The sequence below is a fragment of the Pogoniulus pusillus genome, chromosome 13 (assembly GCF_015220805.1).
Source record: "Pogoniulus pusillus isolate bPogPus1 chromosome 13, bPogPus1.pri, whole genome shotgun sequence".
Taxonomy (NCBI): domain Eukaryota; kingdom Metazoa; phylum Chordata; class Aves; order Piciformes; family Lybiidae; genus Pogoniulus; species Pogoniulus pusillus.
Window position 1 is genome coordinate 2,543,781 of NC_087276.1, and position 20,059 is coordinate 2,563,839.

Consider the following 20,059-nt stretch of genomic DNA (forward strand, 5'->3'; position numbering starts at 1 on the left):
CTGGAGGGCATGGCTGATGAGGAGAGGCTGAGGGACCTGGGGCTGCTTAGTCTGGAGAAGAGAAGAGTGAGAGGGGATTTAATCAATGTCTATAAATATCTGAGTGTTGGGGGTCAGGAGGAGGGAGGGGGGACAGGCTTTGCTCACTGCTCCCTGGGATAGGACAAGGAGCAATGGATGGAAGCTGCAGCACAGGAGGTTCCACCTCAACACAAGGGGGAACTTCTTTCCTGTAAGGGTCCCAGAGCACTGGCACAGGCTGCTCAGAGAGGTTGTGGAGTCTCCTTCCCTGGAGACTTTCAAGGCCTGTCTGGATGTGTTCCTCTGTGATCTGTGCTAGATTGTGTGGCCCTGCTCTGGCAGGGAGGTTGGACTCAATAATCTCCTTGGGTCCCTTCCAACCCCTAACGTCCTGTGAGCCTGTGAAATTCTTAATGTATTTGCAGCCTAGATAATTAATTTTTAGAATGAGGGTTTAGAATTTGGAGGGTGTTTTAATTGCTGCCAGCAGAAATATATACTCTTGGCTTTGAAGAGCTGCTGAGGGTAGCATCTAAAATTCCATAATAATCAGGAGTTGCTTCCATCTGCTCTTTGTGTTTTCACAAAAGCACGGGAACATTGGATTCAATCTTGGTTTAGCAGGAGGGTGGGTGGTTTCTCCATCTGCTATTGATGTTCATTGGCATAGCAGGTTTGCTCCCAACCTCTTCATGTCTTTAAAAGATGATTTTTGCCTTTCTGGTGTACCAGTTTTATGTTTCAGACAACACCAACAGGAAAAAAAATATATGGCTGTAACTCGTTAGCTCCTTGAGATTTGTTAATCTCTGTACTACATCAAAAAGTCTGTGCTAGTTTGAAGCAGGCTGGAATGTTTTGGTGAGAAGAACTAGATTACAGGCTGTGAAAGGGAAACAGTGGTGATGGCTACTGCACTCATAGGCTTGCTGAGATGTATAAAAACATAAAGCAAAGCATAGATAAAGCAGTCTCTCACTTGGGCTGCTGGCTGAGCTGCCTCTTACTCTCCAACCTCACCCTCCATTTTGGGCTAAGCCACTTTGCTTCCTAACCCCCTGGCTGAACCTCCATTCTTCCTTGGGACTGGGGTAAGGTTGAGAGGGGCAGGGAGAAGGTGAAGGGGTGGTTGAGAGCCCCTCCTGGGGACTCAGGTTTCTGGGAGGGGAGTTGTGTTTCTGTATTACCTTTTACCTTGTCTATTTCTGTCTATAACTGTATATACTGTAACTATCTGCTTGTCTATTGTGCCAGCTGTAAATATAAGCTTCATTCAATTTCCAGGGCCAACTGAGTCTAGTCTGGGTGATTTCCAAAGTGTGGGGGGGCTGGGAACACCCAAAACCACTACAAAGTGTCTAATCCTTTCTTCAGTACTTTAAATGCCACATACTGTACACTGCATGGCAGAAGAGCTGGAACTGTGTGATCTTTAAGGTCCTTTCCAGTCTGAACCATTCTATGAGCAGTGTCTGTGGCAAGTTAACAATTCATAAATCTTGGAATGCTGCAATGAATTGTTCATAGTCAGACATGTTCAATTAATATTGTATTAAGTACATGAGCTGCTGCTTTGCTGCTTATGTGCTTGTTTGACGTCATGGGCAAGACTCAGTGAGTGGGGCACTATTAAATGTGTTTTCCTCTGTTCACTCAGCAGCTTTTTCTCTGAATGACACAATTGAGTCCAGCGTCAGTAAGTTTGCAGGTGACACCAAGCTAGGAGCAGGTGTGGAGCTGTTGGAGGGCAGGAGAGCCCTGCAGAGGAACCTGACCAGGCTGGATGGGTGGGCAGAGGCCAATGGGATGAGACTGAACAAGGCCAAGTGCAGGGTTCTGCACTCTGGTCACAACAACCCCAAGCAGTGCTGCAGGCTGGAGACTGAGTGGCTGGAAAGCAGCCAGGAGGAATGGGAGCTGGGGGTGCTGGGAGAGAGTAGCTGAAGCTGAGGCAGCAGTGCCCAGGTGGGCAGCAGAGCCAATGTCATCCTGGGCTGGCTCAGGAGCAGTGTGGGCAGCAGGACAAGGGAGGTTCTTGTGCCCCTGTGCTCAGCATTGGTCAGGCCACACCTTGAGTGCTGTGTCCAGTTCTTGGGCTCCTCCATTCAAGAGAGATGCTGAGGTGCTGGAAGGTGTCCAGAGAAGGGCAGCAAGGCTGGGGAGGGGCCTGGAGCAGAGCCCTGTGAGGAGAGGCTGAGGGAGCTGGGGGTGTGCAGCCTGCAGCAGAGGAGGCTCAGGGCAGAGCTCATTGCTGTCTACAACTCCCTGAAGGGAGATTGCAGCCAGGTGGGGGTTGGGCACTTCTCACAGGCAAGCAGCACCAGAAGAAGGGGACAGAGTCTGGAGCTGTGGTAGGGGAGGTCTAGGCTGGATGTTAGGAGGAAGTTGTTGTCAGAGAGAGTGATTGGCATTGGAATGGGCTGCCCAGGGAGGTGGTGGAGGAACCATCCCTTGAAATCTTCAAGCAAAGCCTGGCTGGGGCACTTAGTGCCATGGTCTAGTTGACTGGCCAGGGCTGGGTGCTAGGTTGGGCTGGCTGAGCTTGGAGGTCTCTTCCAACCTGGTTGATTCTATGGATTGTTTTCCTATTTTCCCCTCTTGGTGCCTTGACTTGTTTATAGCAATTGGGCCTTATGTTGGCTCGAAGTTCCTTGCTGCAGGTGTCGGAGCACATGAGAAAGTAGGTTGTTAGTGGGGCCTGGCAGTGTGGAAATGCTGCCACATCCCCTCTCAGTGGCATTCTGGAGAAGCCAAAGCTCTGCCCATTTTTCTGTCCTCTGCAGGGAAATGGAAACATGATAGAAGAGGTGGTGGTGTGGTAGATGAGGACAATCACTTGAAGTACTGCTCAGCTAATACAAAGAGGTTCTTCCTCTTACTGAAGGCATTTAAGATGTTTTGCATCTTCAGGTTGATCATTAAGAACAGCTTCTTTTGTGGAAGGGTTGTCAAGCCCTTGTGGTGTTTTGGGTGTTCCCTGCCCCCTCACACTTTGGAAATCAGCCAGATTAGACTCAGCAGCTCTGGAAATTGAATGAAGCTTATATTTACAGCTGGCACAATAGACAAGCAGATAGCTACAGTATAGACAGTTATAGACAGAAATAGACAAGGGAAAAGGTAATACAGAAACACAGCAGCCCCAGGAGGGGCTCCCAACTGCCCTTCCACCTTATCCCACTCCCCTACCTTACCCTTACATTGCCTTGTGCCCCAAGGAAGAATGGAGGCTTGGCCAGGGGATTAGGATCAAGTGGATTAATCAGAGAGATGGAGGGTGAGGTTAGAGAGAGAGATGCAGCCCAGAGCTCAGGCAAAGAGTGACTCCCTTATCTGTGTTTGGATTCTTGTTCTTGTACATCTCAGCAAGCCTGTAAGTGAAGTAGACATCACCATTGTTTTCTCTTTCACAGCCTGCAATCTAGTTCTTCTCACCAAAACATGCTAGCTAGCTTCAAACTAGCACAGCCCTGAAACAGGCTGCCAAGCAAAGTGGTGGAGTCACTATCCCTGGAGGGATTTAAAAGCCATGTAGGTGTGATGCTGAGGGTCATGGGTTAGCAGCAGCCTGGTAGTGCTTTGTTAACAGCTGGGCTTCATCTTAAAAGGTCTTTTCCAACCCAAAGAATGCTGTGATTCTGTGAAAGCAAAATGTAATAGCAGTAATCATGAAGTGTTACCTCAGAATTGCTGCTGGCATAGGTGTGTCAGATCTGCAGCCTGAAGGGCTCTCCGTGCATCCTCTTTTCTCAATGTCAATCACAGGGAACAAGCAGCAGGCCAGGCCTGCACCCTCGGACATCGCAGTGATCATGTACACGAGTGGATCCACAGGAGTTCCCAAAGGAGTCATGATCTCCCACTGCAACTTAATTGCTGGCATAACTGGAATGGCTGAGAGGATTCCAAGTCTGGGGTATGTACCAACAGCTGCTTCCCACCAGGTAGCCACGTAGTTGTGTGTAATGTTAGCTTAGTCACTGTGTAAGCTCTTGGCTGTTCTGCACTGCTTTGCCTGTGACACCATGCTGTGCACTGATGTCAGAGCATCTACTGCAGTCAATAAGATGACTACTTCATGTGCTGTTTGCTTTCTCATCTTCTGTCTGTGGGCCAGACCGGCACCTCTGTGACCACTTTGCACTAGAGGGGCTGAAAGCTTCCCCAAGCAGTACTGCCTTTGGCTACTGTGAAGTTCTGTGGTTTCTTTCTGTTGGGTGCAGCTTTTCATCTTGTCCACGGAGTTGCCTTTGCAGCCATAGCACACAGTTGTCTTGGGATGAGTAAACATCATGCTTTGCTCATGCCTTGAGCCTCCAGTGTGTAGCACATGATGTCTAAAGCAAAACCCATCTTACCTGAAATATATTCTCCAGCACAAAGGCATTTTTCCACTTTCTCTGTGTAAATCTAACCTAATGACTCACCTGAGGGCTCTAATGGTACAACAAAAAACCCTATCCTTTAAATTCCTTACAGGGAAAAAGACATCTATATTGGCTATCTGCCTCTTGCCCACGTTCTGGAGCTGAGTGCTGAGCTGGTGTGTCTGTCTCATGGCTGCCCCATTGGTTACTCTTCACCTCAGACATTAGCTGACCAGGTATGTTCATAGAATCAGCCAGGTTGGAAGAGACCTCCAAGTCCAACCTATGACCCAGCCCTATCCAGTCAACCAGATCATGGCACTAAGTGCAGTGTAGTTGCTGGTGTTAGCACAGATGATAAAAAAGATTATTATTGCTCACATCAGTTCATAACCTACTACAAGAAATCATCTTTTCTGCAATGGACAAGACAGGGCACTGGTAGAAGTCATAGAATCAACCAGGTTGGAAGAGAGCTCCAAGATCATCCAGTCCAACCTAGCACCCAGCCCTATCCAGTCAACCAGACCATGGCACTAAGTGCCTCAGCCAGGCTTTGCTTCAACACCTCCAGGCACAGAGACTCCACCACCTCCCTGGGCAGCCCATTCCAATGCCAATCACTCTGTCCTAACATCCAGCCTAGACTTCCCCCAGCACAACTTGAGACTCTGTCCCCTTGTTCTGGTGCTGCTTGCTTGGCAGAGGAGCCCAACCCCACCTGGCTACAGCCTCCCTGCAGGGAGCTGCAGACAGCAATGAGCTCTGCCCTGAGCCTCCTCTGCTGCAGGCTGCACACCCCCAGCTCCCTCAGCCTCTCCTCACAGGCCTCTGCTCCAGGCCCCTCCCCAGCCTTGCTGCCCTGCTCTGGACACCTTCCAGCACCTCAACATCTCTCTTGAATTGAGGAGCTCAGAACTGGACACAGCACTCAAGGTGTGGCCTGAGCAGTGCTGAGCACAGGGGCATAAGAACCTCCCTTGTCCTGCTGCCCACACTGCTCCTGAGCCAGCCCAGGATGCCACTGGCTCTGCTGCCCACCTGGGCACTGCTGCCTCCTCTGCAGCTCCTCTCTCCCAGCACCCCCAGCTCCCTCTCTGCCTGGCTGCTCTCAGCCACTCTGGCCTCATCCTGTAGTGCTGCTTGGGGTTGTTGTGGCCAAGGCGTAGAACCCTGCACTTGGCCTTGTTCAGTCTCATCCCATTGGCCTCTGCCCACCCATCCAGCCTCGCCAGGTCCCTCTGCAGGGCTCTCCTACCCTCCAGCAGCTCCCCAGCTGCTCCTAGCTTGATGTCATCTGCAAACTTACTGATGCTGGACTCAATCCCCTGCTCCAGATCATCAGTAAAGATATTGAACAGGACTGTGCCCAGCACTGATCCCTGGGGCACACCACCAGTGCCAGCTGCCAACTGGATGTGGCACCATTCACCACCACTCTCTGGGCCTGGCCTTCCAGCCAGTTCTTGACCCATATCAGAGTGAATCTGTCCAAGCCATGAGCTGCCAGCTGTGCCAGGAGCTTGTTGTGGCAGACAGTGTTAAAGGCTTTGCTGCAGTGCAGGTAGACTCCATCCACAGCCTGCCCCACACTCACCAGGCAGGAACCTGATCATAAAAGGAGATCAGGTAGTTATGACTCTGAACTTGTTTCAATTGTTGAAATGTAATTTGAATGCAAATAATAGTTAAAAAGATGTTTCTCCTGTTAAAAGTTGTGAATCTGTCTGCTAGTAAGCTTGGTTTGTTTTTTTTGCTCTAGTCCTCCAAAATAAAGAAAGGAAGCAAAGGTGATGTTACCACCCTTAAGCCGACCCTAATGGCAGCTGTTCCGGTAAGCAACTGAAGCACCTAACAAATTGTTTTCAAATATAATTCATATTTCAAATGTTTAACAGCTAAATTAACACAACTATCACTTACTGTGCATTCAAAGAATGGTTTGGGCTGGAAGAGGCCTTTAAATGTGGTTTAGTCCAGCCTCTGCAGGAGCAGGGACATCTTCAAGTAGACTGGGTGACTCAAAGCCCTGTCCGACCTGATCTGAGATGGTTCGAGTGATGAAGCATCTCTGGGTGATACTGACCAATGCCACCAGCCTCGGGATAAAAAAAGGTCTTCCTTTTGCCTAGCCTAAATCCTCCTCCTTTTAGTTTAAAACCATCACCTCTTTTCATAGAATCACAGAATCAACCAGGTTGGAAGAGACCTCCAAGATCATCCAGTCTAACCTATCCCCCAGCCCTATGCAGTAAACCAGACCATGGCACTAAGTGCCTCATCCAGGCTTTGCTTGAACACCTCCAGGGATGATGCCTCCACCACCTCCCTGGGCAGCCCATTCCAATGCCAATCACTGTCACTGACAACAACTTCCTCCTAACATCCAGCCTAGACTTCCCCCAGCACAACTTGAGACTGTGTCCCCTTGTTCTGTTGGTGGTTGCCTGGGAGAAGAGACCAACCCCACCTGGCTGCAATCTCCCTTCAGGGAGTTGTAGACAGCAATGAGCTCTGCCCTGAGCCTCCTCTTCTGCAGGCTGCACACCCCCAGCTCCCTCAGCCTCTCCTCATAGGGTTTGTGTTCCAGGCCCCTCACCAGCTTCTCTGGATGCGTTCCAGCACCTCAGCATCTCTCTTGAATTGAGGGGCCCAGAACTGGACACAGCACTCAAGGTGTGGCCTGACCAGTGTTTTCCTGACACAACAGGACCCTGCTAAAAATCTTCCACCTTTAAGCACTGAGAGGCCACAATAAGGTCTGCCTTTTACTTAACTAGAAAAGGTAGAGCCTTTGGTGTTAAGCTAGCACAAAAGGTTGTGTGTTGGGGGTAAGCATCCTTCATCCTAGGAGTATCAACACTTTCAAAGTTTCAGTAGCTATGGGGATTATTTTGCCACTTCAATCAGTCATCTGCAGCTCATCACAGTAAAGGATGCAGAAAAGATAGCTGGCAGCTTGGCCTTAACTTGTGCCCCTCTCCAGATGTTTGCTTGCCTGTAGATATCTTCTTGTCTCCTAGCAGTGGACCAGGAAAAAGCTGCAGAAGTGGCTTGTCACCTGAAATGCACTAGAGATTCTAAATGATAATTTCCTCCTCCTACTGAAGGTAGGATTTGTGCCTCTGAAGTGAATCTTTTCCTGTAACTAGGAAATTATGGACCGGATCTACAAGAACGTCATGAATAAAGTGAACGAAATGACCCCGTTCCAGCGCAACCTCTTCCTGCTGGCCTACAACTACAAAATGGAGCAGATTTCCAAGGGTTACACCACCCCACTCTGTGACAGGTAATTTCACCACTTCGGCAGCACCTGATTGGTTTTTTTTCTTTGGTGCTCTTCCCTGTTTTCACATTGACAGTTTGCACATAGAATCGTAGAATCAGGGTTGGAAGGGACCACAAGGAGCAGCCGGTTCCAAGCCTTCTGCCATGCCCAGGGACACCCTACCCTAGAGCAGGCTGCCCACAACCTCAGCCAGCCTGGCCTTAAACACCTCCAGCCATGGAGCCTCCACCACCTCCCTGGGCAACCCATTCCAGCCTCTCACCACTCTCATGGTGAACATCTTCTCCTCACCTCCAGCCTGACTCTCCCCACCTCCAGCTTTGTTCCATTCTCCCCACTCCTGTCTCTCCTTCATATCCTGAAAACTCCCTCCTCAGCCTTTTGTAGGTCCCCTTCAGATCTTGGAAGGCCACCTGGGAGCCTCCTCTGCTTCAGACTGCACAGCCCCAACTCTTTCAGTGTGTCCTCATAGGAGAGCTGCTGCAGCCTTCTGAGCATCCTCCTGGCCCTTCTCTGGACACACTCCAGCATCTCCACATCCTCTTGTCATAGGGGCTCCAGAGCTGGATGCAGTACCCCAGGTGGGGTCTCAGCAGAGCAAAGTAGAACATGTACAAGTCCATGATGACATGTAAAGTCAGTAACTTCTCTGATGGTTTTGAACCTTTACTGATACACTTTGAGTGTTAATTCACCTTTAACTGATTTATGCTCATAGCATTATTTTCATCAGGATTTCAGAATGGATTGCTGGGTAAAATGAAAGTTCTGTTCCTCTGAAGACCTGTAGATTTGATGTTTTCCCAGAGGTGTATCATAGAATATCTCAAGTTGGAAGGAGTGCGTAAGGATCAATGAGTCCAACTCCCAGGCACAAAGACTAATTGGACTGCAGAGTTTGTACAGCTTATTAAAGTTATTGCTGAGGAGAAAATTTCAGAACTTGACTGTCTTATTAAATCTAACAGAAACATTTAAACCATCTTCAAACCAGAATGCAGAAACAAGCTTAGAAGCCTTAGAAACTTTAAATATGCTTTTAAAGAGTTTTACTTGAATACACTCAAAGTTGAGCAGAAGCTTTCAGCTGGGTGGAAACTTTTGGTTCAGACATAAATTAGGTAACCTCCTTTTTTTCTGTACTCCTCAAATGCCCACTCTTAGCTTTGTGTTTCAGCCTTATTTTCAGGAAAGTCCGAATGCTGCTAGGAGGGAAGATTCGCATCCTGCTCTGTGGAGGAGCTCCCCTCTCAGCAGCAACCCAGCGGTTCATGAACATTTGCTTCTGCTGCCCTGTAGGACAAGGATATGGACTAACAGAGTCAGCTGGAGCTGGAACCATCACAGAAGGTTGGTGTTGCTTCAGCCCACCTGTGGTCTGTGCTGAGTGCTCTGTGTGTATCAGTTCTTGGGCACATACTGCCAACGTGATGAGCGAATCCTAGGAGCCACTGGGAATTACAAATGTAATAAAGCAGCAGGAGGACTGATTTTGACACAGTGTGCTAAAGCTGATCACCTACACAGAGAGTGTTCTCATCTGGGATGGAGAAACCTGCAGTAGTGTGGATGGGATCAAATGTGGCATTGCTGCACTTAGCTAGTTAGCTGAATACAGCATTTCAGGTTTTGGTGACTATATCAAGGCATTAGGCATAAGAGCCTACATCAGATTTTCATGTCTAATGATTTTAGTTGCCTTTAGTCCTAAATCTTCATTTTCAGTAGTGGCAGAAACAGTGCTGCTATTTTTTGAGAGTGGTGTTCCACAGAGGAATGATATGGGAAGTATCTAAGGTTCATTGCTGGGTGATGCTGGATTGGAGAATATGTTCTTTTCTTGATGATCCATTGTCAAGGGTTAGGGCTGGGCTGGCTGCTGATGAGTGACAGACACACTGTGAATTGCTCACCCTTCCTAGACAGAAAAGGGAGTAACAGAGAGTGTCTGATGGGTTGGGGAAGCAGCTAAACCAGCTGTGATGGGGAAGCAGCTAAACCAGCTGTGATGGGGAAGCAGCTAAACCAGCTGTGATGGGGAAGCAGCTAAGCCAGCTGTGATGGGAATAATAAGTTGAAATAAATAGAAATGGATACAAACCTATGTGTCTGTTGATACAACCATTGATGATGGTGACATTGCTGTCACCACTGATGCTGTGGCAGGCACTGGGGAAGTCCCAGACTGGGTTCAGTGACAGACAGGAATTGGATTCAGGAACTGGATTCTAGGCAGAGAGAGTCCTTCTTAGACACCAGCCATTGAAGAGCAGGCTTGTTCCTGGGGATTCCATAGCTTTATACTGAACATGATGTCCATGGAATGGAGTCCCTTGTTGGTCAGTTTGGGGTCCCCTGTCCTGTCTACTCCTCCCCATGGGTGCCAGCTCTTGCTTCCTGACCCCAGTGTAGTGAATGAGATTGAGCAGTGGCCTTGTTCTGCACAGGAGTAAGGATAAGAGCCTTTCTACACCCCAACCTTTGCTAGCACCTTTCAGCATCAGCTGTGGCTTCAGGAAGTGCTGTCACTGGGAAGCTGAGATGTCAAAAGCCTTGAACTGAATTAGTTGTGTTCTAGCTCATACCAGCACAGCCACAAATTGTTCTGATCTGTTTTTATTCCAAGAGGTCTTTAGAAGTGGCTTCTTTGGTGTCTTGGAAGAGAAAATGATAGTGGGAAGGCAACACAAATGATGTACTCTCCAGTGATGCCCTTCTGGAAAGATGCCCAGATGCAGAAGTGTTTCTGATGGAGTGAATGGAAATACAAAAGCTCTGAACTGTTATGAAGCATTGTTACTTATTTCACAGTCCAGCAGACACTCAGGTTCTTCTGCCACTTCTAAACTGTGGCCCACGTGGACAGCTTACTTATAAAAGCTGTGTTGGTGTCACCAGGGGTAGCTTTAAATGCAGCAGTCTTGCCCCCCTGCAGGATAAGGATGTTTTCCATAGCACTTTGATGAATCTGTTGGGTTTTCTCAGAAGTTCTGCTTTTCACCAGCTAAGATGCATGAAAACAAAGCTTTTTCTAATTGTTTTTTTCTGCTCTTTTTTCTTGTATTCCAGTTTGGGACTACACTACAGGGAGAGTGGGAGCACCTTTAGTCTGTTGTGAAATCAAGTTAAGGAACTGGGAAGAAGGTGAGAATTCCTGTGTGTGGTTTAAATACAGTGTGCTCAAGAACTTCCCATAGCTGCTTTTCTACTGGGCTTTGCTCAGGCATAGTAATGAGAAGACTTTATTGGCTTTTTAAGTTTTGAGCAGGAGCAGGGAGGTCATTCTGCCTCTGTACTCTGCACTGCTTAGACCACACCTTGAGTGCTGTGTCCAGTTCTGGGCCCCCCAGTTTAGGAGGGACACTGAAATGCTTGAGCGTGTCCAGAGAAGGGCAACGAGGCTGGGGAGAGGCCTTGAGCACAGCCCTACGAGGAGAGGCTGAGGGAGCTGGGATTGGTTAGCCTGGAGAAGAGGAGGCTCAGGGGAGACCTCATTGCTGTCTACAGCTACCTGAGGGGAGGTTGTGGCCAGGAGGAGGTTGCTCTCTTCTCTCAGGTGGCCAGCACCAGAACAAGAGGACACAGCCTCAGGCTGTGCCAGGGGAGATTTAGGCTGGAGGTGAGGAGAAAGTTCTTCCCTGAGAGAGTCATTGGACACTGGAATGGGCTGCCCGGGGAGGTGGTGGAGTCGCCGTCCCTGGAGCTGTTCAAGGCAGGACTGGACGTGGCACTTGGTGCCATGGTCTGGCCTTGAGCTCTGTGGTAAAGGGTTGGACTTGGTGATCTGTGAGGTCTCTTCCAACCTTGGTGATGCTGTGATACTGTGTGATACTGTAAGTGCTGCTTTTATGTTTAAAAGCTTGATCTTGGGGAAAATGCAGGCTGACAGCTGATTGAATTGAAAGCAACCCTGCAGAGGAAGATTTGGGAGTAGGATCATAGAATCAACCAGGTTGGAAGAGACCTCCAAGCTGCTCCAGCCCAACCTAGCACCCAGCCCTAGCCAGTCAACCAGACCATGGCACTAAGTGCCCCAGCCAGGCTTGGCTTTGACACCTCCAGGGACAGCAACTCCACCACCTCCCTGGGCAGCCCATTCCAATGCCAATCACTCTCTCTGACAACAACTTCCTCCTAACACCCAGCCTAGACTTCCCCCAGCACAACTTGAGACTGTGTCCCCTTGTTCTATTGCTGCTTGCCTGGGAGAAGAGGCCAACCCCACCTGGCTACAATGTCCCTTCAGGTAGTTGTAGACAGCAATGAGGTCACCCCTGAGCCTCCTCTTCTCTATCCTAGTGAGGCAACATGTGGAATACTGTGTCTGATTCTGGGCCTCCCCTGTTCAAGAGAGACAGGGAACTGTTGGAGAGAGTCTATTGGCTTCTACAAAGATGAGACTGGAGCATCTATGACAAGGAAAGGGTGGGAGATTTGGGGCTGCTTAGCCTGGAGAAGAGAAGACTGAGAAGGAGATTCTTTCAGTGCTGATCAATATCTGAAGGGTAGGGTCATGAGGACAGGGCCAGACTCTTCACTGGAGCTCAGTCTGGAACTCAGGAGGTTCCATCTCATTGTGAGGAAGAGCTTTCCTTTGAGTGTGCTGAAGCACTGGACCAGGCTGAGGTTGTGGAGTCTCCTTCTCTGGACATTGTGATCTTGGACAAAGTGCTGTGGGTGACTCTGGTTTAGTAGGGGAGTTGAACTTAGATGATCTCCTGCCCCCCCAACATTGTGATCCTGGACAAAGTGACTGTGGTTTAGTAGGGGAGTTGAACTTGGATGATCTCCAACCCCCATAATGTTGTGATCCTAGACAAAGGCTGTGGGTGACTCGGCTTGAGTAGGGAACTTAGATGATCTCCTGCCCCCCTCATGACATTGTGATCCTGGACAAAGTGCTGTGGGTGACTCTGCTTTAGTAGGGGACTTAGATGATCTCCAGCCCCCACCTGTGATTCTGTGAACCATCTCTTCTCTTACTTAGTTTTGAGAAAGGACTTACTGAACTGTTTAGATCTGTATTTCAACAGTCAAAGTAATAGGGATTCTTGCTTTGGAATGGATTGTTCTTTTTTGTTCCTACAAACACTACTTTTAGGTGGCTATTACAACACTGATAAACCATACCCCAGAGGTGAGATTCTGATTGGAGGGCCAAATGTGACAGTGGGCTACTACAAAAATGAAGCTCGAACCAAGAAAGACTTCACCGTTGATGAGAACGGGCAGAGGTGGCTCCACACTGGAGACATTGGAGAGTTTCAGCATGATGGATGTCTGAAAATCATTGGTGAGTTAATAAATTCAGATCAACATACAATTAGTGTTGTCAGGACTGCTAAATACTGTAATTAACCAAAATCTCTCTATCTTGGCATGGAGTCAAAAGCCTTCCATGGGTCCCAGGGAAGTTCTGATGTGTTAACATGAACTCGGTTGTGTGCCTTGAAAGCTGATTCTCATCTGAGTTTTGAAAGCTGATTTTTAAACCACACAGTCCTAGCATTTAGAATTTAGCATTTAAAAGTCTTAACATTGACTCCACCCTGTTAGTGAAACTGGATGGCAATTAGAGGGGTTAAATATCAGCTAATCAAGCTTGGTAAGCTGCCTGAGATCTTAACAGTCCTGCAAGTGTGGCATTTGAATCAGTAAAAGGACTCTGTTGGTATTGAAATTGGGAATTAAGTCTTAGAAATGTTTTTTGTAACAAGAATATGCTTTTAATATATAGAAACTAAGGGGAAATATACCAAAGGAAAGGATTTGTACATAAGCCTGTAATTCTTTGCCACCTCTAGGCATGGAAATAGGTGTCATAGGAGCTACCAGATGTCTCAAGGTCACTGTGTGGTTCAGGGTGCTCTTCTCTCAGGCAAGCAGCAAGAGAAGGGGACACAGTCTCAAGCTGTGCCAGGGCAGGTCTAGGCTGGCTGTTAGGAGGAAGTTGTTGTCAGAGAGAGTGATTGGCATTGGAATGGGCTGCCCAGGGAGGTGGTGGAGTCGCTGTGCCTGGAGGTGTTGAAGCCAAGCCTGGCTGAGGCATTTAGTGCCATGGTCTGGTTGATGGCTAGGGCTGGGTGCTAGGTTGGGCTGGATGAGCTTGGAGGTCTCTTCCAACCTGCTCAATTCAATGACTCTAGTTGTTTTTTGTATGAGAAAAATCTTGGGTCCCATTGCAGCTGGGCAGACAGGCCAAGTAACTACAAAAGCAGCTTGCTTGATTGCACGAAGCATCATGAAGATGTATAGCAAAGGAGATGAATTCCTGACTACACTGCAGTTGGGTGAGAAGGGCACCTCTGCATATAATAAGCTCAAGTAATTTGGGTTGAATTTTTGGTTCCTGTTCCTGTGTTTCACATAACAGATGAACAGTTGTTCTTCAAATGTGGCTTTAGCCTGGGAATAAGGAACAAAATGCCACAAAATGCTGTATTTTCTGCCTTAGATCTGGATCACAGAGTACAAAATGTGCACTTCCAGTCACATCCTGGCTTTTCGTACTCCTGGTGGTCTCCCATTCCCTCACCAGTGCAGTTGTGCAGGAGATGCTGTTCTAAAGGCAGGAAATGCATGAGATTGAAATGTGTATTATATTCATGTGAGGGGCTGGGTTTGTTCAGCCTTGAGAGGAGAAGGCTTAGGAGGAACCTCGTAACCATGTGCAAGTACTTTAGTGGAGCTGTCATGAGGAGGGAGACTCACATTTTACAAAGAGTCCCATGGTAATGGGCACAAGTTGCTACTGGGGAGATTTTGGACAGGATGCCAGAAAAAAAATATCAGCATTCAAACTATTAGAGATTGGAACAAACTCCCAAGGGAGGTGGTGGATCCTCCTCCATTAGACAGCTTGACAGGGTACTGGACCATCTTGTTTCGACTATATTCTTACCTTATTCTGAAAGGTTGGACTAGATGACCTTTGCTATGAGGACAGGCTACAAGAGTTGGGGCTCTGCAGCCTGCAGAAGAGAAGGTTTTGAGGAGACCTTGGAGTGGCCTTCCAGTGTTTGAAGGGGGCTACAGGGAGGCTGGGGAGGGACTATTGCCAAGGTCTTGTAATGACAGGACAAGGGGGAATGGGTTTGAACTGGCAGGAGGGAGATTCAAAGTGGAGGTGAGGAGAGGGTTCTTTGCAGTGAGGGTGGTGAGACACTGGCACAGGTTGCCCAGGGAGGTTGTGGAGCACAGAAGCACCCAATGTGATCAAAGATCACATTGGGTGCTTCTGTGCTCCACAACCTCCCTGGAGATGTTCAAGGCCAGGCTGGATGAGGCCTTGAGCAATCTGTTCTAATGGGAGCTGTCCCTGCCTATGGCAGGGAGTTGGAACTGGATGATCCTTGAGGTCCCTTCAAACCCAAACCATTCTATGATTGTTGAGGTCCCTTCCAACACAGTATTATATGCATCTATGAATCTTTGCATCTGGAAACAGTATCACAGTGTCACCAAGGTTGGAAGAGACCTCACAGATCATCAAGTCCAACCCTTTACCACAGAGCTCAAGGCCAGACCATGGCACCAAGTGCCACGTCCAATCCTGCCTTGAACAGCCCCAGGGACGGCGACTCCACCACCTCCCCAGGCAACCCATTCCAGTAGAAACCTGGTATTAAATGCTACCAAAACCACCAAACAGGTCTTGGCTTAGCTTTTGGAGTTCACACACACACATTCAGAGAAAGGTAGAAATCAGTGCCTACAGTTTTGTGCTCTGCAGTTAATATTTCATTCTTCTTTTGCCTCCATAGATCGCAAGAAAGACCTTGTAAAGCTCCAGGCAGGAGAATATGTTTCTCTGGGCAAAGTAGAAGCAGCTCTGAAGAGCCTTCCTTTGGTAGATAATATTTGTGCATATGCAAGCAGGTAAGAGGCAGCTGATGCTTGGATATTGCTTTGTTCTCTCTGTCCTGCTGAAGCCACGAGCAGAATATTTTGTTGCCACTCAAGGTGTGAAGTTTTAAAGTGGTTTTACCTGGAATACAATAGAATAACTTCTTCTGTCAAAACTGAACCGTCTGAAATAAGTGGCTTGAGTTTTCCCTTTCCCTTTTAATGGATGCCAAGAATGAGTCTTTCATTCTCTTTTCCCCAATCTGAAGAGCAGCTAAGTTCTGCCTGCATTCATAGACATCACTCCAACATTTTAGTTATTATTACCTATGGAAGAAAACTTTGTTCCTTGCCATCTTTAGCTGTAGTCTGTTCATCAGAGGAAGTGCTGCTGTACTGCAGAGGAAGATTGGGAGGGGAAAAAAAGAATCACCAACAGCCCAGAACCTGCCTTGTGCATTGAAACACTTGAGCAGCCCAGAACCTGCCTTGTGCATTGAAACACTTGAGCAGCCCAGAACCTGCCTTGTGCATTGAAACACTTGAGCAGCCCAGAACCTGCCTTGTGCATTGAAACACTTGAACTCCTTTAAGCAGCAGAACCCTTTGTAAAGGCTCTGCAAACACACAGTTAATAAATGGTGGTCAGATGTCCTTTCCCTACACCCAGTTGCTGAGTGGTGGTCAGATGTCCTTTCCCTGCACCCAGTTACTGAGTGGTGGTCAGATGTCCTTTCCCTACACCCAGTTGGTGAGTGGTGGTCAGATGTCCTTTCCCTGCACCCAGTTGCTGAGTGGTGGTCAGATGTCCTTTCCCTACACCCAATTGCTCAGTGGTGGTCAGATGTCCTTTCCCTGCACCCAATTGCTCAGTGGTGGTCAGATGTCCTTTCCCTACACCCAATTACTGAGTGGAGGTCACATGTCCTCTCCCTACACCCAATTACTCAGTGGTGGTCAGATGTCCTCTCCCTTTGCTTTCTACATGTACTACTCCATTTGGCATCTAAGGGCTCAAACGTGTCTTAAGTTTTTACCTGTGCATGATGCAAGCTGAGAGGTATAAATATACCCCAGGCTGTTTCCTGGTGTCATTATGATGTTTGGGAAGGCATTTTGAATCTCTTGAGTGATAAAAATGTTATGTTCCTCACGTGGTAACTGATTGAAAGAGGCCAGGACAAGCATACCAGAGAATTGCTCAGTGGTAATAACTAGAAAATTAACTTTTGGTTTGTTCACCTGGTTCTCTGTGCTATTTTATTGATGTTAACTAATGGGAGTGGTCCTGTAACTTTGATTTTGATGGTTTGGGATCGTTAGGCTACCATGCCTTGGGCATACCACTGCTGAGAAGTGGTTTTGACCCCTCGAGTGAATCTGGTGTTCACTTGCTTTGCCTGCCTTGGGTTATGTGCCTGTTCTGTGCATGCTCTATACAGTCTGTGGAGAAAGTGGCTCCTGCAGTTGATGTCTTCTGCTGCTAGGTCTGAAATCCACTACTGGAACTGTAATATGAAATTCTGTGTTCATTTCAAGCAGGTCAGCACAGCATTGGAGGCTGAAGTGCATGTCTCAGCCAGGCACTTGACTGTTAGTCTTTGTGTTGACTGGGTTTAAAAATAGCTAATTTAAAGGTACTTTATAAACAGAGCCCAAGTACTTCCAAAACTGCTTGTGTGTTTTTGCTGCTGCTGTATTGCTTCTTAATGCTTGTTTGTGTGTAATTTGGCATACAGATTGTCTGAATGATTGTCCATATGCACATTTCATTGTGGGTATGCACTTACCTCAGTGGTGTGAGCTCAAACTTTTTGTTAGCAGTGCCTCTTCTCTTAGATCCTGTCTCTCCTTATCCTTTGCCTGGGTGATCTCATCTGAAGATGAGAGTTGTCCTCTCTTCCACATGCAAAAAGACAGAGAGTCTCTTAGAGAGGGGTTAAATCTGTGGTTTGACCGTGGATTTTAGGGTGCAGAACTCCTCTGAACAAGGTAGTAGAGAATCAAATGTTTGCCCAATACTGCTGCTTCAGAATTAGTCATTTCAGACAAAAATAGCAAGATGAGGAACAAAATGTTTGCTGAAAGGAATCATGATTAGACCTTGTGATGGTTTGGGTGTTCCCCACCCCCTGTCCCCACTTCACAAGTCACCCAGCCTAGACTCAGCAGCTCTGGAAATTGAATGAAGCTTATATTTACAGCTGGCACAATAGACAAGCAGATAGTTACAGTATAGACAGTTACAGACAGAAATAGACAAGGGAAAAGGTAATACAGAAACACAACAGCCCTCCCAGAAACCTGAGTCCCCAGGAGGGGCTCCCAGCCACCCCTGCACCTTCCCCCTGCCCCTCTCAACCTTACCCCAGTCCCAAGGAAGAATGGAGGTTCAGCCAGGGGGTTAGGAAGCAAAGTGGCTTAGTCACAAAGACAGCAGGTTAGGTTAGAGGGAGAGCGAGGTGTGGTCCAAAGCACAGGCAGTGACTCCCTTATCTTGTTCTTACACATCTCAGCAAGCCTATGAGTGCAGTAGCCATCACCATTATTTTCCTTTCACAGCCTGTGATCTAGTTCTTCTCACCAAAACATTCTAGCCTGCTTCAAACTAGCACAGACCTTATTCAGAGATGAGTCCAGCTGCTTTATCAGTGCTACACTCCTCCATTCAGTGGGTCTCAGGCATCACATTAGGAAAGCAACTAGTTCAGTTACCTGAGGAATGAGTAAACATGTCCCAAAAACCCACAGGAGTTCTCAGCAGGAAGCTCAAAGATTGCTGGTGGGGAGTAGACTTCACAGAACACAAATGGTGATGTCACCATGTTGTGCCACTCTGTCTCTCGTCAGAGGTCTGGGGGCCATACTTGGGTAGAATCTCCAGCACAGCAAGGCCATGGGATGTTTAGTGAAGTGAGAGAGATGCTTCAGCAGAATCTCTTAGCATGAAGCAGATGAGTAAGGAGGTCCTGAGGACCAGATTCTGACCATTTCAGCAGTGAACAGGGAAGTAGCTGCTTGAGAGATGATGCAGTCTTTAGGATACTGCTCCAGACAAACAGCGCTTTGGCATTTGAGCTGCAAGAAGGGAAGGTTTGACTTAGTGGCACAGAGTGAAAAGTTAGGTGTGCCATGAGCTCAGAGCTCCAGGGTGCTCTTTCCAGGAAAAACCATAGTTGGGTAAACCCTTTTGTCCAGAGGGAAGTGCTGCTACTCAAAAGGCTGAGTTTTAGATGAATTAACTGCAAGTGTGAGCCTTTCTCAGCCAACTAATTACTTGTGTATGTTGTTCGTCCCTGGAGACATCAAGGACGTGCTTGGCATGACCTTAAGCAGGTTGCAAGACTGCAGGAAGCAGAGAGGATAGTGCCAGAGGACTTTGTGTTCTGGGTGCCTTCGTGCACAGCACATACCTGTTAGAGAGCTTGCAAGGGTTCAGCTCAGTGTAGTATGTGAGTAATATAATCAGAGGCAAGGATGGAAGGTAAGGTGCAAGCAGTGAGTGATACTGAGGCTCAGCTGAACAAGTTGGGAACAGCCATTTGAAACAGCTAAGGTGCTAAGAATAATGAAGCAGGTCAGAGGAGGTTCTCCTCCCGCTCTGTTCTGTGCCCTAGTGAGCCAACATCTGGAGTACTGTGTCCAGTTCTGGGCTTCCCAGCTCCAGAGGAACAGGGAACTACTGGATAGAGTCCAGCAGAGGCTAAGAAGATGAGGAGGGAACTGGAGCATCTCTCTGAGGAGGAAGCTTGGCTGCAAGACCTGGGGCTGTTCAGCCTGGAGAAGAGAAGACTGAGAAGGAGAGCTTATCAATAGCAAACAAGGCAAGAGGATCAGGCTAGACTCCTTTCAGTAGTGCCCAGCAACAGGCACGAACTGGAACCCAGGGAGTTACATCTGATCATGAGGAAGAACTTTTCTATGAGGGTGCTGGAGCAGGCTGCCCAGAGAGGTTGTGGAGTCTCCTTCTCTGAAGAGATTGCAAACCTGCCTGGACATTGCCATCCTGGACAGCCTGCTCTGAATGACCCTGCTTGAGCAGGGGGTTGGACTAGGTGATCCCCAGAGGTCTCTTCCAACCACAACCATGCTGGGATTCTCTGATTAGTGTTTGCCTGATGTTTAAGAACAGGTTAGACATTTAGAATCATAGAATCAACCAGGTTGGAAGAGACTTCCAAGCTCATCCAGTCCAACTAGCACCCAGCCCTATCCAGTCAACTAGACCATGGCACTAAGTGCCCCAGCCATCTGTTAGATGTAGCTGAACTTGCTTTAAGACAGGGGAATAAATCAGATCTTCAGAATTGGCTTTTGGCACTCCAGTTCTGTGAAGTGCTTGGTTAGAATGTGGAGGTTCTGTTCATGTTCTTCCTTTACACCACCTGAAATGTCTTGGATACCCATTTCAGGGCAAACCATGCCTCAGTGTTGTCCACAGACTTTGAGATCAGTTTCATGTTGGCCTATCAGGAGCAGACAGATGTCACCAACAGTAGAGTGAGCATATGGACAATTACTTGGAAGAGAAAGG

General features: G+C 47.9%; 1 protein-coding gene across 1 annotated transcript in view; it reads left to right on the forward strand.

Annotated features, from left to right (window-relative positions):
- Positions 1-20,059, forward strand: part of ACSL3 (acyl-CoA synthetase long chain family member 3) — a 78,249-nt gene that overhangs the window by 51,191 nt on the left and 6,999 nt on the right. Inside the window, exons 7-14 of the mRNA XM_064152789.1 lie at positions 3,787-3,937; positions 4,501-4,624; positions 6,151-6,222; positions 7,541-7,680; positions 8,858-9,030; positions 10,750-10,824; positions 12,782-12,973; positions 15,444-15,558. Of these exons, the coding sequence (XP_064008859.1) occupies positions 3,787-3,937; positions 4,501-4,624; positions 6,151-6,222; positions 7,541-7,680; positions 8,858-9,030; positions 10,750-10,824; positions 12,782-12,973; positions 15,444-15,558 (1,042 nt within the window). The remainder of the gene's footprint in view (positions 1-3,786; positions 3,938-4,500; positions 4,625-6,150; positions 6,223-7,540; positions 7,681-8,857; positions 9,031-10,749; positions 10,825-12,781; positions 12,974-15,443; positions 15,559-20,059) is intronic.